The sequence below is a fragment of the Myotis daubentonii genome, chromosome 14, assembly GCF_963259705.1.
Source record: "Myotis daubentonii chromosome 14, mMyoDau2.1, whole genome shotgun sequence".
In the NCBI taxonomy this organism is placed as follows: Eukaryota; Metazoa; Chordata; class Mammalia; order Chiroptera; family Vespertilionidae; genus Myotis; species Myotis daubentonii.
In genome coordinates this window covers 56,998,479-57,024,294 of record NC_081853.1, presented here as the reverse complement: position 1 = coordinate 57,024,294, position 25,816 = coordinate 56,998,479, and the positions used below count along the sequence as shown (strand labels likewise).

The 25,816-nt window shown below is 45.2% G+C and overlaps 1 protein-coding gene and 1 non-coding gene across 4 annotated transcripts in view; one reads left to right on the top strand and one right to left on the bottom strand.

Annotated features, from left to right (window-relative positions):
• Nucleotides 1-25,816, top strand: part of RAD54L2 (RAD54 like 2) — a 55,704-nt gene that overhangs the window by 6,000 nt on the left and 23,888 nt on the right. For 2 of the 3 annotated variants that reach the window (XM_059664622.1, XM_059664623.1), the window contains exons 2-4: nucleotides 15,822-16,014; nucleotides 24,310-24,511; nucleotides 25,437-25,576. In XM_059664622.1, the coding sequence (XP_059520605.1) occupies nucleotides 15,876-16,014; nucleotides 24,310-24,511; nucleotides 25,437-25,576 (481 nt within the window). In that variant the 5' untranslated portion in view covers nucleotides 15,822-15,875. Of the gene's footprint in view, nucleotides 1-12,195; nucleotides 12,396-15,821; nucleotides 16,015-24,309; nucleotides 24,512-25,436; nucleotides 25,577-25,816 lie in introns of those variants that run through there. The other variant, XM_059664624.1, reaches the window with a different exon arrangement.
• LOC132215970 (U6 spliceosomal RNA) lies at nucleotides 7,307-7,413 on the bottom strand. Its single transcript, XR_009448659.1, has one exon. It is a non-coding gene; the product is annotated as a U6 spliceosomal RNA (small nuclear RNA).

Below are 25,816 nucleotides of genomic sequence, written 5' to 3'. Positions count from 1 at the left end.
TACTTCAGTGTCTCGTTAACTACTATTAAGAATTTGGTCTGCATTTATCCACATTTCCCCCCCACTGTGTATGCTAATGTGTGTGTGTGTGTGTGTGTGTGTGCGCGCGTGCGTGCGTGTGTGTGTGAGAGAGAGCGAGAGAGAGAGAGAGAGAGAGAGAGAGAGAGAGAGAGACGGAGAGAGAGAAATCCTCCTTGCAGAAATGGGAATCACCATGTATCTACTCTAATGTAACTTGCTTCCCCCCCATTTAATGCTTTTTATTTTCCCAAGTTTAGGACACATATCAATCATATCTTTTTTTAAAAGTCATATCTTTTAATAATATATAGTATTACATTGTATACTTGCATCAATTTTTTTAGTCCCTAGTGATAGACATTTGTTTTATTTGTAGTTAAAGCATCCTTGAAGATATGTATCTTTGCTTTGTATACCTCTTTGTATACATGTGTACCTATTTTTACAGTTTGTATACATACTTAAATAAAATCCTGCAACTGGAATTTCTGTGTCAAGGATTCTGCTGTGGACAGTGGGATGTCTTGGTTGCCAGCAGTTTGCACCGTCTCACTTGAGTTGAGCTCTCTCCGCCCCTCAGGTTCCCATTTCCTACAGCAGGTTTAAAATTTTGCTAGATATTACCCAGTAAATATTGTATCAATTTATATTTCTCCTCTAGCACTGAAACACTATCAATATTTTTAATCTTTGCCAATTTGAAGCATAGATAACTAATAATTTACATTTCCTCGTTGAGGAGGATGAGCATTTGTCATGTGTTTATTTCATATAAACTAGTATTAATTGATTGATCAATTGATTTATTAATCAGTTTCTTCTTCTAGCTTCTTTCTACCCTCCTCCTCTCCCCTTTTTGTTTTTACTGATATCCGAGGGGGAACCATAGTGACTTTGCTGGCTCTGGGCCTCCTGTGCTGCTCTAGCCCCTCCTTCCTCTCCCCGTCTCTTTTATCCAAAATGCACTTTTACTGCCATTTTCTTACCACCTGCTTTATCTATGTCTCTTGATTCTTTGGTCTGGTTTTTGGTCCTGTTTTTCTCCTGCACACCATCTCTGAGGTGAATTCCTTGTTGCCTGGACAAAGATTGTTTTCCTTGATGTTTTTTCTCCCTTGGTTTGCCCAACACCCCACTGCCTACCATCTCTGCAGCGAGGGAAGCTGCACATGAGTAGACTTATTATTATGGAAAATTTCAAACACACACAACAGTAGGTAGTACAGTATTATGAACCCCATGTACCCAATTTCCACAATTATCAACATTGCCCCAATTTTTTTCATTCCACTTTTTTAAAAATATTTTTATTGATTTCAGAGAGGAAGGGAGAGGGAGAGAGAGATAGAAACATCAATGATGAGAGAGAATCATTGATCGGCTGCCTCCTGCATGCCCCCTACTGGGGATCGAGCCCGCAACCCTGGCATATGCCCTGATCAGGAATCGAACTGTTGACCTCAAGGTTCATAGGTAGACGCTCAACCACTGAGCCACACTGGCCAGGCTATCCTCCCCACTTTTTAAAAAAATTTGTTATTGGCTAAACCTCAGACATTGTCACTTAGTGTATGACTCTAAAAAAAACATTTTCTTTTTAAACATTTACCTTGCTATTTTCTACCCTAATAAAAATTAACAATGTTTCCTTAATAGTGAGGACTTGGTTTGTAATCCTAGCTCTGATAATGCTCTTTTTTTTTTTTTATCTATGACTTCATTTATTTTATTTATTTTTTTTTAAATATATTTTATTGATTTTTTACAGGGAGGCAGGGAGAGGGATAGAGAGTTAGAAACATTGCCCAGCTGCCTCCTGCACACCCCCCACTGGGAATGTGCCCACAACCAAGGCACATGCCCTTGACTGGAATCGAACCTGGGACCCCTCAGTCTGCAGTCCGATGCTCTATCCACTGAGCCAAACCGGTTAGGGCTATTTTATTTTTTAAAAATTTCTTTATTAAGTTATTACATATGTGCCCTTATCCCCACATTACCCCCCAACCCCCAATCATGCCCTCACCCCCCTGTTGTCTGTCCATTGGTTAGGCCTATATGCTTGCATATAAGTCCTTTGGTTGATCTCTTCCCCCTTACCCCCACCCTCCCCTACCTTCCCTCTGAGGTTTGAGGGTCTGATCGATGCTTCTCTGTCTCTGGATCTGTTTTTGTTTATCAGTTTATGTTGTTCATTTTTTCCATAAATGAGTGAGATCATGTGATATTTATCTTTCTCTGATTGGCTTATTTCACTTAGCATAAGGCTCTCCAGTTCTATCCATGCTGTTGCAAATGGTAAGAACTCCTTTTTTACCGCAGCATAGTATTCCATTGTGTAGATGTATCACAGTTTTTTAATCCACTCATCTACTGATGGGCACTTAGGTTGTTTCCCTGATACTGCTCTTTAACTTGGGCAGTTCAGAAGCTTGTTTTCTCATCTTGAAATGTAGGGAGGAGAGTGATGGTAATGCTAACTCATAGTGTTGTGAGTCTACCTTATTTACTCTCACTTAAAGTGCTTAGTGAAGTAGTTCACCTAAAAGGGGCTCAAACATTTTTTGGGGGTCTTTGTCTCCATCCATCCACCCACCCAGCAGATATTTATTGAACATGTATGTGTTCAAAGAGGAGGCAATCAAGACAGCCTTGGTTTTGGGCTTAATCCCTAGCCCTGGGTGAGGTGCGTGTGGGGGCAACTAATCAATGTGTCTCTCTCACATAAATGTTTCTCTCTCTCTGTCTTTCCCCTTCCCTTCCACTCTTTCTAAAAAAAAAAAAAAAAAAAAGAAAGAAAGAAAATAGCCCAGCTGGTGTGGTTCAGTGATTGAGTGATGACCTATGAACCAGGAGGTCATGGGTCGATTCATGGTCAGGGCACATGCCCGAGTGCGGGCTTGATCCAAAGTGTGGGGTGTGCAGGAGGCAGCTGATCAGTGATTCTCTCTTATCGATGTGTCTATCCTATCTAATAATAGACAAACATGGTAATTGACCGTACCTTTGCTATGCCTCCCATCGGCTAATCAGTGAGATATGCAAATTAACCGCCAACAAAGATGGCGGTTAATTTGCATACGTAGGTGCGAAGCGGTGGAGCAAAGGCTGAAGGCGGCTCCAGCTGGAGCAGCAAAGGCTGAAGGCGGCTCCAGCTGGAGCAGCAAAGGCTTGAAGGTGGCTCCGGCCGTAGTGAAGGCCTGGGTCCCGGGTGTCAGAGGAAAACCGGTGCTGGCAGCCAGGGGAAGGGAAGGCCTATTGCATGAATCTTTTCGTGCAACAGGCCTCTAATATCTTTTTTTTAAAAAGTCAGTGGAGCCAAAACCGGTTTGGCTCAGTGGATAGAGCATCGGCCTGCGGACTGAAAGGTCCCAGGTTCGATTCCGGTCAAGGGCATGTACCTGGGTTGCGGGCACATCCCCAGTAGGAGATGTGCAGGAGGCGGCTGATCGATGTTTCTCTCTCATCGATGTTTCTAACTCTCTATCTCTCTCCCTTCCTCTCTGTAAAAAATCAATAAAATATATTTAAAAAAAAAAAAAGTCAATGGAAAAATGTCCTCGGGTGAGGATTAACAAACAAACAAAAAACTAAGGAGACACTGACCTTCACTTCTAGGATTCTGCATTATCCTGGTTCTCACTCAGCCTGCCTCCTAAATGCGTCTTTCTACAACCTCTCCCCTGATGGGGAATTGAACCCGAAACCCTTTAGTGTATGGAACAGCACTCCAGCCAACTGAGCCACCTGGCCAGGTTGAAATGCCTGTCAGCTGTGAGAAGATGGTTTCAGAAATGCCCTACTCAGCACATGTGGAACCACAGCACCGTTCTGCTCCCCAAACAAGTTTCTGATGCTACATCTCTGCTTGCAGTACTTTAGGGATTCCTCCTGTTGAGGGCACGTGGACTGTGGGAGGATTGCATGGACATGATATTGAGTCAACTCTTGAGCTCAGGAGAGAAGGGCTCAGTGACATAACAGTTATGTCTGCCGGGCAAGCAGGAAAAGTGGTGCCAACTGCCACATATTTGCCAATCCTTGTGTAGAACAAAGTTCAGACTCCTTAGCAAGGTCCTTGGGGCACTGCTGGATCAAGATCTGGCCTGTCTACTTCCCATCTCTTGCAGTCTGTTTCCCATTTACTCCCCCAGCCTCTGGTCCCACAGAACTGACTTCGGCATGAATCCTCCCTCTCCCCGATGATGTCATCATTCTCCTGAAGGAAAGCTCTGTCTGTCCTGTAACAGTCAGGTCTGCCGCCTCCTCTGGGAAGCCTTCACCAACCTCTTCAGGCAAAATCATTTTCCCTGTCTTGTAGAGCCTTTAGTTTAACTTTCTCTTTCCTTCCTTATGAAATATAATTTACCATACATTTCACCATTTTGAAGTGTTCAATTCTTAAAAAAAAAAAAATCTCCTGAAATTTGCTCTGCTGTATCTGTGTTCTCAGAAAGGCTCTTCCTTCTCTAGTAGGTCAGAAGCCTCCTTGGCAGAGTCATCTGCTTCCCATGTTGGGAGCTTTGTTCATGAACTTCACCGGGTTTGTTTGGCATGCTCTGTCTGAGTAGGGCAAATTTGAATTCACCAATTGACCCAAACGGTGCTCTCAGCCCAGATTCCTTCATGAGAGACTGACCTTGTCTCGTCTGTGCGATGGCCCCTGTGCACTTGCTTTTCATCTACTGACTCTGCAGTGGCTATTTCAGATTGTGTATTAAAAAGCTTGATTTCATTTATTTTTTGGTTTGTTTTTTAAAAGCTTGATTTTTTTTTTTTTTTTAATCAAAACCATGTGCTATGGCAGCATCTTACAGAACAATTCCATTTCAAGGGCATTTTAGCAAGTTTTTGTCCCTTGAAGATTCACTTCTCTTGCTATTTCATAAGTAAAAGTAGTAGATAATGCCTTGTGAAGTATCCAAATGATACATTCCTTAGGAGAAATCAAATCTGAAACAGCAGCATCAACACAGTAGCCTGTTGAAGTGGGAACTGTTACTCTTCCACATTTAATGTGTTTAAATTTTGTCTCTGCGGATATTCTTCCTTCCCCGGGTTATGTCCCCAGCTGCCTTACTCATAATGAGTCTGGATCTTAATGTGGGTAGAGCATTTGGTTCTTAATGCTTCCATAAACCTATGTCTGGCTGAACAGGAGAATATCTATGTCCCAGACACTTTCCATTTAGTAACTTTGGTGTCTTACAGTCACTTAACTTCTGCCCCACCCGACTGCTTCAGATCTGAACCGATCCGTTCCAGAGCCCTACTTGGTTCCTTCCGGACTCCTGGAGGGCCCTTCAGCGCGGGCTGGCTGTGGGTTCTTCCCTCTGGACTGTTTTCTCCACTCTTTGTTTGTAGGCTGGGTTTATCCAGTTTTGTCTGGGAGGAATGCCTGTTTTCTGGGCTTGGGGCCAAGTTTTTACTTAACTTTTGGGTAAAACTGTACAGTATCCCAATTGCTGTCTCCAGAGATGAGCTCCCCAAAACCGGTTTTATTTGTTTAGAAACCAGATAGCGCATAATATGGGGAAAGTTGTTACACACATACTGGAAATAAAAACAAGTTCTCCCTAAGCGGATCCTCAGTTGTCTCTCTGAGAGCCAGCATGCTGATGTACTGGGTGTCGGCTCCCAGGTTCCAGACGGGCTGGAGCTGTGAGAAGGCTTAGTGCTTTCATGAGAGACATTGTAAATACGTTTCACATCCATGTGGGACTTGCTGGCGTTGTGCTACGTTATTGATGCTTATTATGTTGCCGGGTCATATGTTTCGTGAACCCTCACAACCCCTGAAGTGCAGGTGTCAGTACCCAGATGAGGAGAAGGTAAGCAGTTTGCTCTAGTAAGTGGAGCCCTTAACCTGGGTCCCTCTGATGTCAAAGAGCTCCCACTCATGACGTACCCGCTCTCAGCAGTGCGGCAGGAGGTGACAGCAGCTCCCAAGGCCCTGCAGGGGGACCTGGAAGAGAAACCACGGTCTTTTACTCTCATGGCCACGAGGAGAGCAGCACTTCACTAGCCCTGATATTTTACCTCCTCAGTTCTCAAACCTGGCCTTTCCTCTGGCTTGGAAACTGGCTACTGTTTTCTTCTCTTATTCCATCTGCTTCATGCCTTATAGCACATTTTCCTCCCAGACTATTTTTTCAATACATACAGTGTGCTGAACACAGCTGTGTATCGTCATAGTACAGTTTACACTTCTATTCACTTAGCACCTGATCCTCTTCATAAAAGAAGGTAGGGGACCTCCATTTTACAGGTGAGGACACTGGCTGGGAGAGGTTAAGTGACTTGCCCATGAGACACTGAAAGATGAGCTGGAATCTGTTTACGGTGTGAAACAGCATATAGCTGTGGTGCAGTGATCTTTATAAAAGACAGGTCTGACCGTGTCATTCTGATGCTGCTCATAGCATAAAAGCCGGCCTCCCCGGCTTGTATTTAGCGTGCTCCCTGACCTTGGCCTGTGACTTCTCCAGCTGCTCTTCTACTCTTCCACTACACTTGTCCTTTAGGCCACAGTAATACAGCCTTCATGGGTTTCCTTGGACACATTCTGCTCTCTCTTGTCTCTGAAACATTGTTCATCGAGTTCCCTATCTTCGAACTCTTCCTGCCTCTTCCCCAGTCCACACAGCTGGTCTCCTGTCATCATCCTCCCTGCCAATTACCTCTGTTCAACTCTTTCTTCAAAACTCACTTTGGACTGCATTCCTCTTTATTTTTATTGATTTCAGAGTGGAAGGGAGAGAGAGAGAGAAACATCAATGATGAGAGAGAATCATTGATCGGCTGTCTCCTGCATGCCTCCTGCTGGGGATCGAGCCTGCAAGAGGCACATGTGCCCTTGACAGGAATCGAACCCAGGACCTTTCTTTCAGTCCACAGGCTGGCACTCTAGCCACTGAGCCAAACCAGCTAGAGCTGAACTCCTCTTAATGCTTGACCTGACCTGTTGGCTCTTTACCTTTGTGTTCCCAGTAGAAGGTAGTTGTTTAATAAGTTTTTTTTTTCTCTTTGTCGTTGCAATAGCCTAAGGTAATAATAATAATTATTTTTTTTTATTAGTTAAGGTATTACAAATGTGTCCTCATCCCCCCCATTAACCCCCAACCTCCCCCCCCACACACACAAACTCATGCTCCCATCCCCCCGTTATCCATGTCCATTGGTTTGGCTTATATACATGTATACAAGTCCTTCTGTTGATCTCTTCCCCTTACCCCCCGCCCTCCCCTACTTTCCTTCTGGGGATTGATAGCCTGATCGCTGTTTCAAAAATATGGAACGCTTCACGAATTTGCGTGTCATCCTTGCGCAGGGGCCATGCTAATCTTCTCTGTATCGTTCCAATTTTAGTATATGTGCTGCCGAAGCGAGCACTGTTTAATAAGTTTTTGTAGAGCTGAATATTTAGAGCTGTGATTCTAGATGGAGACATTCCAAAGACCACCAACTCTTCCACAGTGATGAGCTGTTTTGCCAATTTTAATAACTCGTAGGTATGAGTCAACTTCTGACATGAGGGATGTAACTTGTTAAAAACAGCTTGAATTTTTTTTTCTGATTTTGGCACTTGAAATGTTGGAGCTCTCTGTGCTGAACCATCTTTTCCCTCCTTTTAAAAATTGACCTCTACTGCCGTTCAGTGTTCTTTGTTGACTAGTTCCCTAGGAGGCTGCAGCCTTAAGTAATGGTTCTGGTTTCACACAATGTAAGAGCTTTCCAAGTATTGGTTCTCAGTCATCACTTCTGTTCTTCTCTGAAGCTTCAAGAACAGCCTGATCCAAGATCTCAGAGCCTCTTTATGCCGGGACACAGAGAGTGTGCACGTCAGTAAAAGAACCTCTTGAGTTGTTGTAAGTCGTGTTCTCCATGTCCCCCGCCCCTGTCCCCCCATTCCACTCTGCGCCCAGTGTGTTTATCAAAAGTCATCAGAATGGAGCAGTGATACCATAGCATCTGCTTTATCATTTTGCAGAGAAGGGTTATTTCTTAACTCTTTTCTGGGCTGAAGCATTTGGTAGTACTTTTTGTGATCGTTTAACTGATTGCTAAGTTTGCAGGTAATGAAAGTGTTGACTCCCCCCACCCTGGGAAAGGCCCAGATGTGGGAGGGGGGGGGTAGTTACCAGCTGGTAGAGAACCCAGAGTATCAGCTTGTCCTCCGCAGATCAGATCTCCTTCCTTTCACTGAAGTTCCTCTCAGATAATTCCCTGCACATGCTGTGGCTATTTTCAGATCTTACTTAAAAGTTGGTTACTTCCTGTCCAGGTTAGAGGCAGGCCAGAGTAAGACAACTTTTGGAAAGCAAAATTACATCATGGGCTTCGTTGCTGATGGCCTGGCTTTTCAGGGCTTTGAGTGGCATCTCTGTCCTGGTGGTACTGTGTGGTATAGATCGGAGCCTTCTGAAGTGCGCGGAGCTGCTGCAGGGGCGCTTCTCTCGTGGGGGCACTTTTATGTTGGCTGCAGGGCTGCGACCTTGTCCACTTGAGAATAGGCCCTAAGATGGTTACTACTACTTGTGACTGAAAGGCCAGAAGATGGGAACTTCGTTAACCTCTTGCTTAAGAGCTGGCCTGCGCAGCAGTCACTGGGGTTTGCAGTAGTCTCTAGGTGCCTCGCTTTATTCTTCACTCTCAGTCAACTAGACTGTTTTGGATGGTGGTCGCCAACGGTTGTAAATTGACATAGTGAGTGCTGATGAGGCAGAGGTTGGGAGTTTAATTCCAGGGTGCAGCCTCATCCGGTCAGAGAGAAACTGTGCAGCCCCAGACTGTACCCCTCCCTGGACGAGGGTGAATGAGGATCCTTGAGCACCAAAATAACTATGAGAGACTCTTCTTTCAAATATTTCTTCAGGCCATTGCCCTTCATCCCCTCTACCGTCTCCTGGCCATAGGGTCCCTGTGTGAATTCTTATGTTCTCTAGGCCTCCCATTTGGTGTAATGAAATTGGGCCTTGTCTCCATGTAATAGCATCTTTATTTATCTGTGGCACGCACACGGGCCATGTTCCAGTCTTTGACAGATAGCCCTTCTTCCCAAGAGTTAGATCCATTATTTTCTGTTTACAGAAATGAAAATTTTGAAAATCCAAAATTTTCTGTTTTCCTGCAGGTCCCCCTTTTACTTGCAAAATCTATAGCCTGAGTTTTGTCTCGGCTCCCCCAGAGAAGGTGTAGTAGTGTCAGTTTGAAAGCAGCACCTTTTCTACTTCACCGCATTGGCTTTAGGTCAGGGGCACACTTTCTTTCCCACCTATCTTCGCTAATATTCAGATGGCACTGTTTTCTTCAGTATTTAGGTCCAGTCTTAGACTACAGAGAGACTTACAGGGCAAGCTTACCTGAGTAATCTGATTGGTTCAGTGGTCTGAGTCTTCAGCTCCTTCCTGCAGTGTGTGTGAGAGCCTACGAACGCGGCACAGGTTGGATAACCTTGGCCATAAAGTACCAGTGAAATGTGTAATCTAGGATCGATTATGTAAGTCTCCTTAGAAGACTGTTCAGAACTGGGCCACATCTACACAAAGAAGGGAGGGCAAGCTGGTGAGTCTAATTTCCACCTGCCTGTGGGGTGCTATTTGTTTATGACATTGATCAGACCTACAGCCTTCCACAGAGAACCCATGAGACTTGCCTCAGGTGGTTCCAGTTCCTGGGCCCAGGGGATGAGGGAGAGAGGCCTGCCCCCTAGCAATAGGCCATCCTGTCTGCAGGGGGGGGGGGGGGTGAGGGAGGGGTGCATGCTGGGAGGCTAATTAGCCTTTTTAATCCTAGGTTATTGTGGTGTTGGTTTTTGTGTCTTGTACCCTGGGTATCTTAAGGAGGCTGCACCTGACTAGCATTGCCTTTCGTTTTAGAACTGGGGGAAGTGGAGCCAGTGCTTACCTATGTCTTTAAGGAGCTAAATGTGTAGAGAGTGTCCAAGTCACTGGCAAAGCCAAAGTGAAAAACTTGAGTAACCATAGAAATAAAATTACATTAGTAGATTACATTTCCCCTGTAAAACATTTGACAGTATAACAGTATATATCACAAAAGTAGTAGTCATCCAATTTAGGAAGGACCACACTCATATACAACCTTCTAGGTATAGCTATTTTAAAAGAAAAAAATTGAAAATCTAAAGTGATCCTCATCAACTCAGAAAATTAGTGGTTACGAGCTGTATTATAGAAGCATCACGTGGGGCCCCTGCTACAAAGGCTTTGCTTTGTTGAAATGCTGTTTGCGTAGAACTTTTCAGGATTGTGTCTCGGGAGTAGGTTGACTAGATACAGAGAAGTCTTTACCCAAGTTCATGCTAACTGCAGAGTTATTAGGGCACCATCCCCTCTGCGCACAGCTTGTGTTTGTCTGGGTTTGAAGGCACCCAGACTGAGCTCCGTGGCTCTGTGCCCACAAGAGCACTTAGGAGGGAGGTGCCTCACAGGCTTGGGCTTTGGGAAGAGGCTGTGAGGGCCGGGAGCTGAAGTGGTGGAGGGGACGGCATCGGCGGGGTGGGACTGGAGCATGATTGGGCTTTTCTCCAAGCCTCAGTCTTACCATCTAGTAGATAAACCTGACCTGCTTTTAGGCGGCTCTGCACTCAGGGCTGGCTTAGGCTCCAGGAAGCCTAGGAAAGTGGCCATCCGTGCCCCTGCCGTGTGGGTCCTTATCTCGGTACGAGGCGGGAGCTCTGTGGAAAGAGACACAGGGCTCCCAAGCTGAAAGGTAACGTACTTGCCCAATTGCTTTTACTCTTGTTTCAGTCCCTGTATTCAGAGATCTGGGAACCTTAACTTTCTTTTTTTACTGCCCTCACTCAGATTACACTGAGCTGATGTTTTCACAAACAAGTGTGTGTGTAGAGAGAGAATTTTTCAGAGCCCTGATTTTTCTAGGGAGTAGTGGCTATGTCATAGGCTTCTCATAGCCAAAGCTGCCATCCCTGCTTTAGCTCACATCTTCCCAACTTAATGGTCCGTTCTCTCCTCCCGGTTCCTCTCCCCATACACTGCCCCCCTCCTTTTTCCAGCTTATTCCATGGAGAATGAAGTGAGTCTTTCATTTGCTCCCCTTCACAGTGGCCTTCTAGAGCTTTACTCCTACGTACTCAACCCTCTGGGACTGACCCTGTGGGATGTCTGGCCAGTGACCTGAGCCAGGGATCTTTGAGGGGGAACGCAAGGAACCTCAGCCCATGGCCATTTTAAAGGGGGTGTGGCTAGCAGAGACACAGTGGTAAAAGTAAAAATTTGACTTTGCAAATGTAGTATTAAGTCATCGAGAAAGTTCGCCCTTGATGGTTAATTACATTTGTAAAATAACATGTGTCTACTGTTTTTTTATCAAATTGATCTTGTAGTTTTTTATTGGAGTATGGCATGGACTATTCTAATATTTTTTTTAAGTTCATGTAACATGGTTCTCTGTTACATTTTAAAATGCCACTTTTTCTTTCTTTGTGGTACCTGGAGATTGGAGAGCGTTGTCTCCTGTGGCTCGGCTCCTTAGAGTCCTGAATGCGTTTGTTTACCTTTCCCTCTTTATTTTGACTTAAGTTCCAAATTGCCAAAAGTCTCATTAGATTTCCAAGTCAAATATTTTGAGCTGTGGGAGTTGAGCTCTGTGGCTGCTTTGTGTGTATAAAATGTGTTTTTAAGTAACTGATAATCAAAAGGCATTTGGGCTACACATCAGGGCTTTGTCTTGCACAGGAGAGATCCACCCCAGTGGATATCTCACAGACTGGAAGGATCTTGTGGGTACCCAGAGAGTACTATATATGGACTGAAATCCCCCCTGCCCTCGTCTTTGACTAAAGGATTTTTTGTAAAGGGGTGTTGCCTAAAGTTTTGGACTGAATGTTTTCATGCTCTTAAAAGACTTTTCCCCCCTTGTAAATTAGCATAAATGCATGGTTTTGTGTGTGTGTGTGTGTGTGTGTGTGTGTGTATATATATATAATTGATTTCAGAGAGGAAGGGAGATAGAAATATCAATGATGAGCGAGAATTGTTGGTGGGCTGCCTCCTGCACGACCCTACTGGGGATCGAGCTTGCAACCTGGGCATGTGCCCTGACTGGAAATTGAAATTTGCCCTCCTGGTTTCTAGGTTGACACTCAACCACTGAGCCACACCAGCTGGGCTGTTTATATTCTTAATGGAAAAAAAAGTGTGAGTGGCACTTGCCGTGGAAATTGCTTTGAGATCGTTTGAAGAAACTGAATATACTACTGAAGGTCACAAAAATCAAGGAGGACATGGCAGTTTGGAATGGATTGTTTTATATCAAAGGCAGGATCGGGATGCTGCCAAGGACCACAAAGACATCTCTGAAATTGCAAGGGCTGCCCTGCTGCGGAGAGGCCGGTGCACCTGCAGTTTTATGATTTCAGTAGGGACTCTCCAAGCATGGTCTGCTTTGTGAGCACAGGCTGTGTGTGTGTGTGTGTGTGTGTGTGTGTGTGTGTGTGTGTGTTTCTCCTGTGTATCCCACCCCCCATAGGGTATGTCTAAGGACTATGCCCTCATGATTAACTCCCTGATTCCTGGACAGGCACCACTCTATAGACCAGGGGTGGGCAAACTTTTTGACTCGAGGGCCACAATGGGTTCTTAAACTGGACCGGAGGGCTGGAACAAAAGCATGGATGGAGTGTTTGTGTGAACTAATATAAATTCAAAGTAAACATCATTACATAAAAGGGTACGGTCTTTTTTTTTTTAGTTTTATTCATTTCAAACGGCTGCTATAGACGTCCTTGTCTTTGAACTTATCTAGGGCAGAAGAGCCGTTTCCTTCACTCTCAAGATTGCTGTGAGGGGCTGGACTGGGATTGGCTGTGAGTTCTTCATAATTATAGTCTCCTTTTAGGGACCCACTATATTAAGCTGTAGATATTAACATATTACTTGGGGATTAAATGTTTGCTTTTTAAAGTGGTTCTCTTTAGAGTTCCTTTAAATAGCTAGTTCTCCAGTTTCATTAAAATAGAATTTGATTCCTAGAATTTGTTTTGTAGGAATAAAGGTCCTCATTAAGGCGCAGCACTGCCATCATCACTCTCCTGGTTCCCTGAGCTGGAGGCAGAGCCCCTCCTCACTGGGGTGCAGCAGGGTTCACATGGAACAAGTTCTACCAAGAGCTCATTTCTTGTCTCCTTTTTTTCTTCCCATCATCCAGTATGTTTATTGAACACCTTTTACACATACTGCAGTGTAAGACTTTGTCCCAGTTTCAGTAAATTTGTACTTATAGCTTTTTTTCATTATTATTGAATTTATTGGGATGACATTGATTAATAAAATTTTAAATAGGTTTCAAGTGTACAATTCCATAATACATCATCTGTATACTGAATTGTGTGTTCACCACCCACATCAAGTCTCCTTCCCTCACCATTATCTTCCCTTTACTCCTTTACTCTCTTCTACTGCCCCTAGCCCTCTTTCCCTCTGTGTCTGTGTCTATGAGTTGTTGGGGGTTTTTTTTGCTTTTTCACCCAGCCACCCACCCCCCTTCCCTCTGACAGCTGTCAGTCTGTTCTCTGTATCTATTAGTCTCTATTTTGTTAGTTTATTTTGTTCATTAGATTCCACATATAAGTGACATTATGTGGTACTTGTCTTTCTCTAACTGGCTTCTTTCAGTTAGCCTTAAATCTTCAGGTCCATCCATGCTATTGCAAACATTAAGATTTCCTTTTTTCTCTCTGTAGTGACATTCTCCACCAGCACACCGTTTCTTCTCTAAAATGACAGGCATTCAGATTACCTAAACGTACTTGCTAATTAAAATCTGTTCTCTAAAAGCCACTCCATAATCAGCCAAGCACACTGTAAGCAGAACACTTACCTCAAACCATCTAGGATGAACAGGGGTTATGCTGATTACAAACACTGACCAAACACAGTGTGGTTACTGATGAGTTATCATCATACTAATGTTCAGAAATAAATTTCATTTTCAAAGCAGCTGATGTACTACTTCCTCTCTAAGACCTAATGATTTTAGACATAAGCAGTCATTCCTTCAGAGATTTGCAATCTTCTTGGTCACTTAGTGGATGGTATCTCAGCGTTAGTTATATTGATTTGTACTTGTGGATCACTTCTTTTCCCTGTAGCTTAGTGCCCTTTGTAGGTGTTTTTGGAAGTGTGTTATTAATGCTAACATTTACATTTTGTTACTGAGTCATTTCACAGCTGTTCTTTGCTTTGATTGTTTTGAGCGGCTAAGTATCTCACCCATCGGGACATACACATTCATAATTCCTGGGGCCTTAAACCGAGCAGCCTTAAACTGAAGTTGTAGTTTCTCAAAGCTCTAAAGGGTCCAGCCTGCTTCATTTTGTTTCTCTTTCTCTTCAGGAGAACATAGAAGTTCTGTTTCAAGTTGTGCCTGCACCTTAACATGAGATAATCAGCTTTGAAATAATATTTTGTGTTGAATAATTAGAGACTTGTGTTTCAGTTTTTATTTTGGGAGATGGAGGAATTTTAGGATAACCTGATTGTTGATGTGGTTGTCTGCAGCACATTTATATTGTTTATATTGTAAAAGATTATTTCTCTGTGTTCCTCCCCCACATTTTATTATTAAAAATTGGAAATATGCGGAAAACTTGAAAGAACTCAGTGAATCTTTATGTTAACATATTTGCTTTATCACAAAGCAAGGTAAAGCTTTCTTTTTATCTTGTTTTTTACTCCCCCCTCCCCTGTTTTACAGCTAATAGTAAAGTGGGGAGAGAAGCAGACAGTTAGACATGCTCAGTGCCTGCACATACTAGACATAGTAGAGCAGGTTGGCAAATGAGCGAGTGAATGTGAATGAATGAATGAGTGATCTGAATAGCACATGCTTCCAGCTCCAGGACACAAAGGAACAGTTCCCAGCTAAGTCCCTGCCGAGGTTACTGTTGGGCCAGGAGGTAAGAAACCACTTTGCAGGTAGCCTGTATGAAGCCTTCAGTGAAGGTCCACCTGGTCAGTATGGCTAATGGAGTTCAGAAGAGGGAAGATGATCCCAGAAGTTTGGGACAGTTGACAAAGGCTTTTTGGAAGAAATGGAGCTGGGACGGGGCCAAGAGGTAGAACAGAGCCTGAGAGCTTAGATGGGCACAGGGGCATTCCATGCCATGGGCAGCCTGAGGCTGCCACGTGTTCCGGAGGGGTGACTGTGGTGGATAGCCAGCTGCCCACTGCAAGCCCTTCGTTCGGGTGATTGGTGAGTGGACTGCCTTCTTCACGCTTCAAGGCAGGTCCTTGGCCTGTTGTAGGCAGGACCCACTCCCAGTTACTCCCACTCCAGGGCTCTGCCCTTACGGCACACTTTGCCTAGAATACTCTCCCTCTAGATGCCTGAGTGGCTCCCTCTTCCTTCTGACCTCTGTTCAATAGAAACTTCCCTGCCCCCTCCCCCTAAAGTAGCAGCTCCTTCTGGCACACACCCTCCTGCAGTCCTCCCCAGCATGCTTTGTGCTGTGTCCCCAAAGCCTAGCATAGTGCCTGTGAGTATATAGCCATATGTGTGTATATGTATGTATAGATATAGAGTTGGTGCTTAGGGAACAGTTTATGCATGAAGAAATGAACAAATGGGAATTCTGAGGTGGGCAGAGAGTCACCAACACATCGTGCGGGGCCAGTGCACTTGTGGGCAAAGTTGAGTTTGGGTATGTTACCTTGCCCTGCTTGGAAAAGCTCCAGGGAATTCATGGCGTTTTCTCTTTGAAGGAATCATGCTCTAAGTGAAGCCCATGGTGATGCTACTGCCTCTTGTCCTCTTCCCAGGACCCCTGCAGTGCACCATGAGTCGGTAATGCCCACTGAGGACCTCTGGGAGCCATGTCAGACGAATCCACCTCAGGGAGCGATCCAGACCTGGACCCGGACGTGGAGCTGGAGGATGCGGAAGAGGAGGAGGAGGAGGAGGAGGTGGCAGTGGAGGAGCACAGCAGGGATGATGAGGAAGACCTGCTGGATGGTGAGTGGCTCTAGTGAGTGCCGGAGGTGGCCTTATCTTTTCTTCTAATGGAATCTTTGCTGGCTGAGCGTGGTGTTTCTAGTTGGGTTTCTTAGGTCATCCATCATGAAAAGACAGAGACTGGAAACACAACAACCATGAACTCACATGCTTCTTCCCAGGAAGTGGGCTGTTCTACATAAGCCTCGCTTTAGTGCTGGAAGGACCGTTAGCGTTAATTCCGCTCGCCTTGGACAGGCATGCAGACTCAGGTCTGAGGATTTGGGAGTGGAGCATGCTTGCCCAAGTCATGGAGGAGTCAGTGGCAGAGTCCTTGTGACCACGCTTTGTAGTCCGGTGACATGGACCCATGAGGTGGCCATAGGTAGGCATGGGGGTCACAGTGAGTGGTCTGAGAGTTTCCTGAAAGTATACTCACAGTTCTGCCTGTGTGGACATGAGCAGTGAGGGTTGATGCTCCTTTGGGGAGAGAGAAGGGATGCTGCTAAACATCCTACGTTACATAGGAAAACCCTTCCTATATGCAGTTATCCAGCCCAAAATGTCAATAGCGCTGAGCTTGAGAAACCCTTTCAAAAAGGAAACTATTAATTTAGCACTTTTTATTTGAATTTTCCTCTATTGGATAACAACAGCTCCCTTTTATATTGCTTCCTCATAGTGTACAGAAATATCTGAACATCTTACTGATTTTCTCAAACAATTGTCCTTTGGCTTTGGTGACCCCTCTATTGTGTGTGTTTTCTTTGTAATGTCTACTTTACAGTATTCCTCTTTCTGCTTCTTTTGGGTTTATTTTGCATTACTTTCAAACTTCGTAAGAAAATGCTTAGCTCATTTTAGGCTCTACCCACCCCTAATATAAGCATCCTATATAATAAAAGCCTAATATGCAACCTATCGAAGCGTAATATGCTAATGATATATGCTAAGGCTGCTCAACTGCTCGCTGTGACGTGCACTGACCACCAGGAGGCAGACACTCCACCTGGAAGGTTAGCTTGCTGCTGGGGTCTGCCTGTGGTCCCTCCCTGACTGGCCAACCTCCCGTGTCCCTCCCTGGCCCCAATTGTGTACCGGTGGGGTCCCTTGGCCTGGCCTGTACCCTCTCGCAATCAAGGATCCCTTGGGGGATGTTGGAGAGCTGGTTTTGGCCTGATCCGCAGGCCAGGCCCAGGGACCCCACTGGTGCACAGATTCGTGCACCAGGCCTCTAGTTTAAAACTATAAATTTCCCCCTAAGTGCTAGCTCTGTCCTTTCACAAGCACTTTGTCACACTTTCTCCTACTTGATTATCTTTATAGACTTGGTGACATATTAGATGTGTGGGGCAGGTTGAAGACGGAATAGGTAAAGCCTGGGAGGAGGATGAAACCTTTGTCAAGGTGGGAGGAATAAGAGGGAGTGGATGGGGAGTTCAGGATAGTTTTAGCTTTGCTACATTAAACTGGGTGTCGTTTCCTCCTTGCCCTTTGAATGTTGCCTGGTAGGACGTTAGTCTGAGAGCTGGCTATACCAGAGCAGGGAGACTTTGGCTACTGGGGAACAGCACCAGGGCGGTGCCTTTAAGAAGAGTGGGATGAAGATGTGCTCTCTTTTTATAACATGTTAGGGCCCATGGCATGGTGTGAGAACTTTCGGCTTTGGTTTTTCATTCCCCTGGGTTTTTTGTTTTGGTTCGGTTTTGGCTTTTTTATCTTGATGTCTATACTGGGCTTTCTCCATTCTTTTGAAATGGGCACAGTTGGGTGTCAGCATCTTTGAGGTCTGTTGTTAGAGGCAGAGGTTCAAAACCTGGTGCCTCTGGAATGAACTTTCCTTATGCAGTGGTTTTTCTGGCTCAGTATTTTCTTCCAGTTCAGCTTTAGATTTAATCTCTTGCTGGATGTGTAGGACCCCTCAGTGCAGAACTCCGAGAAGCCCTGGTTTACGTTAGCTAATCGAGGTCTGGACACAGACTGGCTTGATGGGCACATCGTTTTAGAACATATAGGCCTTCTTTATTTCACTTTACTCTTGTCTATTTTATATGGCGTATCAGGATAGTAGGAGCCTGGAACTGCAGGTAGATAACTAACAGCATGCTTGGGCCCTTCTGTAACCTGTTTCACAGCCATCTTGTTGACAGCAAGCCTCCTTGATGTCAACTTAGGCTTCAGGCTGACCCTGTCCACCTTGGACCACTGGATAAGGGAAGCTGGTCTCTTTCTCAGTCCCTGGGTCTCCGACTCTCCTACAGGAAGTTTGCTTTTTGCTTTTTCTCTGACCCCATTCTACTTGTCCCCTTTGCTTGCAGTGTACAGAAATCAGGAGTAAAATGTTCTAGGCAGAGGGCCAGGGCAAAGGCCCTGGGGTGGAAACGAATCTGCTTGTTTAAGAACTAGAAAGGTAGAAGCCGGGACAGCTGGAGCACAGAGAGCAAGGGGCGGAGGTAGGCGGGGCCTACATGGTGGTGGTGTGAGATATACCTGGAACCCGGGGTTTACTTACTTGGGTTCTAACAGGTGCTATTTCACACTCTCACTGTGAGTACTCAACTGATTTTTTAGAACAGCCTGAGTTAGAGTGTAGGGTGATCTCTTGTTGGAAATTAAGTGGTGCCAATTTTGATACCAGTTTCTTTCCTCCTTTCTGTGTGACAGGCTTAGAGACACAAAGGACAGAAATCGGCTGGGGACAGAAGATTGTTTTGTAAATCTGCCTCAGAAAAGCATGTCATGTATTGACTCAGTTATTCAGAGTGACTTTGTAGGACCTTTAACACTTCTTCCCAGTAATCCATGGAGTGGGAGCTTCTGGCTGTGGGTTTAATTTGTATTTCCCTGATTACGTAAGGCGTTGAGCCTTTTTCCATATGCTTGTATGACCATTTGCACTTTCGTAAAGTTCCTGAACACATTCTTTCTTAAGAAAAAAATTTTTTTATTGATTGATTTCAGAAAGAAAGGGAGAGGGGAGATCTGAGCCTGCAAGAAAATTTTTTTTTTATTTTTTTATTGATTGATTTCAGAAAGAAAGGGAGAGGGAGGATCTGAGCCTCCTGGGATCTGAGCCTGCAAGCTGGGCATGTGCCCTTGACTGGAATCAAACTTGGGACCCTTCAGTCCGCAGGCCAATGCTCTATCCATTGAGCCAAACCAGCTAGGGCTGAACATACTTTTTTAACCTCTTTTCTTTTTTCCATCCATCTCTTATTGATTTATAGTCATTATATCTGAATATGAGTCTTTAGTTAAATACACAAACACACATCTTTCCCTTCTATATTGATTTTCACCCTCTTAATTTAGGGGTTTGTGTTTTTGTTTTTTTGCAGTTTTATGCTCTTTTTTAAATTGTATTTTTGATGAATAGATTTTAATGAAATCAAATTTATCATCTCCCCCTTTATATTTAGCGCTCTTTATGCCTATTTAAGAAATTTTTGTCTCCCCCCCAAGGTCATAAAGCTATTCTATTATCTTCTAGAAGCTTTAATGTTTTATCTGCACTTAATTCTATGATCCATCTGGAGTTGATTTTTGTGTGGTGTGAGGTAGGGGTCAAGTTCATGCCCTCTTTCCCCCAATATGATTTTCTAATGGCTCCAGCACTGTTATTGCATTTTTGCTATACCTTTGTTGTAAACCAAGACGGAGAACATATGTAGCTCTGTCTCTGAACTATTTTTTTTTCCACGTGACCTTCTGGGAAATGGGGTAGAGGAGTGACTGTGCAATGTGGTGGCTAAGAGCATGAACTGGAGCCAGATCAACCACCTGGTTGACACTGTTTGAATCTTATCTTTACTACTTACAGCTTTGAGACAAGTTTCCTCATCTGTAAAATAACACGCATGCACCCCTGTGGTATCGTTTGCCAAGTTTAACATTGTCCTTAGTCCCCTGTAGTTTTGCAAACTGGGAGTGAGATAACAAGGTAGTTCAGATTCAGGCTCAGTTTTTTGGCACATAAGTCCTAGGTTGTGGCGTGTGCATCCTCCTGTATCATGCCAAGAGGCACATGGTAAGACGTGGAATTTGCTGATCTTTGTTTTGTTTTTTTTTAATCTTCATCCGAGGATATGTTTTCATTGATTTTAGAGAGAGAGAAAGGGAATGGGGAAAAACATCAATCTGTTCTTCCTGCATGCGCCCCAAGTCGGGGATCGAACTCACAACCTTTCGGTGTACAGGATGACACTCCACCAACGGATCCACCGGGCCAGGGCAAGAACAGTTTAAGATGTGGTGTAATGTTATGTAGAAACCAGACATTTCATAATAAGCATGAGGCAGCCATGAAGCACTGTAAAACACTGACTTATGTGACAAACGAAATATCGGCACATCCATAAACTGAAGCCTCTAACAAGCCAGCAGTGGTTGTTGAACCCAGAGGCTGAGGGTTTGTTCAAAGAATGCTGGGTGGTAAGAGCTGTTCTAGACCTGTCTCCCCTCTATAAAGAAAAGGAGAAATCTGAGTCTGTACCAAGCTTGCATGAGAATTTTATATGCTGTGTCTAATCATTTTAAAATTCCTACTGCACATGTCCACATCCACCCCCTGCCAGACAGGAATTCACAGCCAGGCCTCACAAGTTGTAATGTTTGACAGTGAATTTGTCTGTGATATTGAAAGACTGTCAGGTTCTGTTCTTCCTCCTCCCAGGAACAGTTCACTCTGCAAGGCTAAAACCAGAAGGAAGAAATACAACAGTTGGCAACAAGTTCCCACTGCCCTGCAGATCAAGTTCAGACCCTTGGCCTTATTCAAGGCCTGCCCTCTGTACTTGGACTCTGTCTTATCTGCCTTCTCCCTAACCACCTAGCCTCCAGCTATTCCTCTGAGTGGTTACTTAATAAATTTGCTTGTGAAATAGAAACAAAACAAAAAGCCTTAAGGCCAGGAGGACATCAGAGGTCATTGTCCAAACCAGTTCAGAGGACCCAGCAAAACACCAAGTTGAAGTGTGCCAACCCAGCCCCAAGTGTAATTGGTGTGTAGGCCAAGGTGCAGTGTTGGTGAAAGTGGCCGTTTAGCAGTAGCTATTCCTCTTAGGGAGTCTGCTGTCCACACACCTGGTTCTTGGGTAGGAGGGATTTGATGGCCTTGCTTTTTAGGAGGGAAGAACGCAGGGCTGTGAGGAGGAAGGTGACAATACTGTCATGTGACAATACCATGGGGGTATTGGCTCTCTGGAGGCATGAGGGGCCTGAAGGAAGGATAGTTCTTAAGGAAAACAGTTTGCTGAGCTTTCCTCCTGTGGTGCTTCCAGTGGAAACAGGAGAGGACTGTGTAGGAGGGTCGTGAATCTGGCGGCAGTTAGTCGATTGGCAGCCGCACTTTGGAGCTTCTCTTCCTGTCCGCCTGGCTGGCTGGGCGCAGGAGCACGGCCCCTTGCTTCCTCAGCAGGCAGGGCCTGCCCCTGAGTCTAGGCCTGCGTTGCATTCCCGGCGCTTCTTGCCACCCAGACTCTGCCATCTCTGGGAGGCCTTTTGTGAAAGGCCAGCTGCAGACTCGGTCGTAATAGAGAGGAGACTGCGATGTTAATGGCAATTGCGGTGGCCCATCATGCACAGTCCTTGTCTGGTGCCTCCCTCCGCCATTTCCCCTTTGCTCTTCAAAAGCACAGGTTGTCTACCTGAAACCTCCAGTGGCCTCTCAGTGTGAAGGCCAAGGAAGATGCATCCAGGGAAGATGCTGCACAGGAGTGAATCACCCGGGCTGTGCACTCGTTAGCGTGTGAGCATGCATGCACACAGCTCCACCCCACCTATCCCCTGCCACCCTCCACTCTTGCAGAGGCCACGTTAGCATCCCTTCCCCACCCAAACACTAGGCAGTGAAATATACTAGTAGGAAGTGAAATATCCTAGTGGTAGGAAGAAGAGGCCTTGGGTGGTCCTCCCTGTGACAGGGGCTGACTTCTGTGCTGACTCCAGGAAGGATCTTGGCTCTACACCTAAGTCATCCTTGGGAGAGGGGATGCTGGGAGGAGAGAGGAAAGTGGCTGTGTTGGAAGGCCCTCCTGCTGCTTTGCTCACTTGTTTTTAATGAGCCCATATTGGACTGCCTTCATTTTCTTAATCTCTCCTCCTTGTTTAAAGTCTATTCCTTTTGCTTATGCTCCGGTATCTGCTCAGAATGTTCTTTCCTCCTCCCTTACCAGCTGGTGCCTACCGACCCTATGACATGAAGCCCAGGCCACATTTCTCCCAAGGAAGCATCCTCACTCCCAGACCTAAGCAAGCCTGGTTAAGGGTCCTTTCCCCAAGTGTGGCTCTTGGCACTCACCTCATCGTGTGTGCTTTCCTGGGTGAGCCATTCCATTGTGCCCTGGCACAGGGCCTGTACATGGCAGATGCTCAAGTGTGTGTAAGGCTGAACTCTACACAGGTGCAGAGAGGCCACGGTGGCCGTTTGGTGGCAGTCTTTATGACAAGTTTAGAATACAGAGGTGGTCTGCAGTCTCATGGGGGGTGTTGGTGTGTGTTTGGAATAACAAAATGCAGTTTGTACATGTCATTCTCTTTAAAAATAATTCCCTTTTTTATTTTAACATATTTTGAAAAACTTTTAAAATTACATTTGACATTCAACATTACATTAGTTTCAGGTGTACAGCATAGTGGCTGGACAGATGTTTATATACGTAGGCAGGAATTCCCCCAGTAAGACTAGTACTGACACCATACATAGTTATTACGATATTATTGACTGTATCCCCTTAGCCCTGCTGTACATCCGCATGACTGTTTTGTAACTGCCAATTTGTACTTCATCCCTCCACCTTTTTCACCCAGCCCCCTAAACCTCTTCCCATCTGGCAACTGTTTGTTCTCTGTATCTATTAGTTTGTTTCTGTTTTGTTTGTTCATTTATTTTGTTTTTCAGATTCCACACATAAGTGAAATCATATGTATTTGTTTTTCTCTGTCAGACTTATTTTACTTAGCATAATATCCTCTCTATCCATCCATGTTGTGGCAAATGGTCATTCTTTCTTTCTTTCTTTTTTAATCCTTACCTGAGGATATTTTCCCATTGATTTTTAGAGAGAGTGGCAGGGAGAGAGGAGGAGGAGAGAGGGGGAGAGAGAGCGAGAAACATCAATATGAGAGACACATTGGCTGGTTGCCTCCCGCATGCACCCGACTAGGGCTGGGGATTGAGCCCACAACAGAGTTACGTGTCCTTGACCTGTACGTGCCCTTGATCAGGAATCGAACCAACAATCCCCTTGGTCTGTGGGCCAATGCTCTAACCATTGAGCAACCAGCCAGGCTGGTCGTTCTTTTTTATAGCTGAATAATATTCCACTGTATATGTGTACCACATCTTTATCCAGTTGTCTATTAGCAGACACTTGGTTATTGTAAATAATGCTGCAGTGAATATAGGGGTGCAGATATCTTTTTGAATTAGTGTTTTGGATTTGTTTGGATAAATACCCAGAAATGGGATTGGAAATAATTTTTAATTATTTGAGTTAACGCCATACTGTTTTTCATAGTGGCTGCACTAATCTGCATTTCCACCAATAGTGCACAAGGCCTCCCTTTTCTCCACATCCTCGCCTGCACTTGCGTGTTGATTTATTGATGATAAGCACTCTGAGGGGTATGAGGGATATCTCATTATAGTTTTTAATTTGCATCTCTGATAATTAGTGCTGTTGAGCATCTTTTCATATGTCTACTGGCAATCTGTATCTCCTATGGAGGGAGAAGTGTCTATTCAGGTCCTCTGCCCATTTTTTAATCAGATTTTCTAGAAAACACTTTTTGAAGGAAAGGAGTGTTATCATAGCCTTAAAACACCTAGGATAGTGCCTGCATGTTGAATGCCCTCATAAGTAGGTGGTGAATTGAACGAGTGAGCACTTGAAGACACTTGTTCTCCCTGTTGGCAGATGAGACTTGCTTAGAGTCACACCGGGGAGTGTGAGCTGTGTTTGGAACCCAGCCGTTCCTTTCTGAGCTGTCTGAGGCCACGAAGCTTCCTTACACAGACCACAGCGCAAAATTATAGCGAGAATGATGGCTGTCTTTTTTGTGTGAGGCTGCCCTGGGCCAGGCTTGGTGCTAGGCATGGGCACTGGTTAGTCCTCACCGTAGCTCTGAAGTGTGGGCATCGTTGTCCTCGTTGGGTAGACAAGTCCGTTGAGGTCCCCAGAGATGTAAGTAACTTGCCTAAGATCACCAGCTAATAAGTTGCTGAGTTGAAGTTTGAGCCCAGGTGTGTCAGGCATCAGAACTCGTTTTCCCCAGTAAAAGTTGGTCCCTGGCACCTCTTTCCCCTTATCTTTGCAGACCCATCCCTGGAGGACATGTACGGCACTGAGTGTGCCCAGCTGGGGGAAGATGGGCAGCGGCCACCGCGGTGCACTTCAACTACCTCATCTCAGTCTGAGCCTTCAGAGCAGCTTAGGCGCCACCAAGGCAAGAGCCTGGCCTCTGACGACCCCAAAAAGAAGAGAGCTCAGAAGCCCTCCCACATGAGGAGGAACATACGGTGAGCTGTGCTCCGGGTAAGAGGAGAAGGCGGGGGGGCCGGTGGGGGTGGGGGGAGGTGGTACCTTCACTTGAAGGCTGTCAGTAGCAGGAGGACTGGTCTGAGCGGGAGAGTCCTCTTTCCAAAGGACAAACGTGTGAGCCGTGTGCCCAGATGAATAGTGAGGGTGCCGCTCAGGCCAGATGCGGGCAGACGATGGCACTCGAGCTCTGCCGGGCAGTGCCCCGCTCTGGAGGCCCAGGCATGACAGGTGCTCTACTTGGACCCCGGTTCTGCCATTATTTTTTCCTTATGTCTCAAAACAAGAGGAGATAAACACAGTTGAGCTCTCATCTTCTTAGAACTCGGCTTCAATGGGAGGGGACGTCTGGTCGAGCAGGGCTTCTTCCTTGAGCTAAGAAATCAGCAAGCGTGCACTTCCTTAACTCCCCGATCCCAACAGCCCTCCGTCTACCAAAGAGATAAATGCTCTTTTTCTCCTCCTACCCTCTTTTTTAACATAATGACAACTCAAAAATATTACTCTAAGTTTGGGAAATAAGGTTATAGAATTATCCATAATCCTACTTTCCATATGCCAACTCTATTTTTATCGGCTTTTCAGCTCTATGAATCACATATTACTCTATTTTACTCTTGTTCTGTTATGTGCAGAGATGAGTCGGCAGGGGCATCTGTCAGGAAGTTAAATAATATAAAAAATATATGAGACCAATATGCATATATATAAAATATAAGGCCAGGGACACCTGAGTCTTGAAGTCCCTTTTTTTTTACACCTTGCTCATTGCGTGGGTTTGATGGGACTGATGTTTCTCTTCTCAACTCCACGCTCTGAGCTCAGCAACGCTAAGTCCCCTGTAGCTTGACATTGCATCGCTCAGATCTCAAGTGAACCCAACTGCCCTCTCACTGTAATGCTTAGAAAGCTGCTCCGGGAGGATCAGTTGGAGCCAGTTACCAAAGCAGCACAACAGGAAGAGTTGGAAAGAAGGAAACGCCTGGAGCAGCAGAGGAAGGACTACGCAGCTCCCATTCCCACTGTTCCCTTGGAGTTTCTTCCCGGTAAGCAGTGAGGTGCAGGAAAGGCCTGAGAGCCCACGGTGATCCAGGCCAGATCTGGAGTAAGGTCTGATCTCTCAGGAATCCTTTCGAGTCATTCAGCTTCTTGGGAGCACTAGAGCAGAGGGATCTCATTTACAAAGTTCGGATGGATGAACGTGTGCTCCTCAAACCGCTCTTACTCGGATTTCTGCCCCCTCCCCCTTTAACTTGGGATGTTAACATGCCCAAGGACTGGGACTT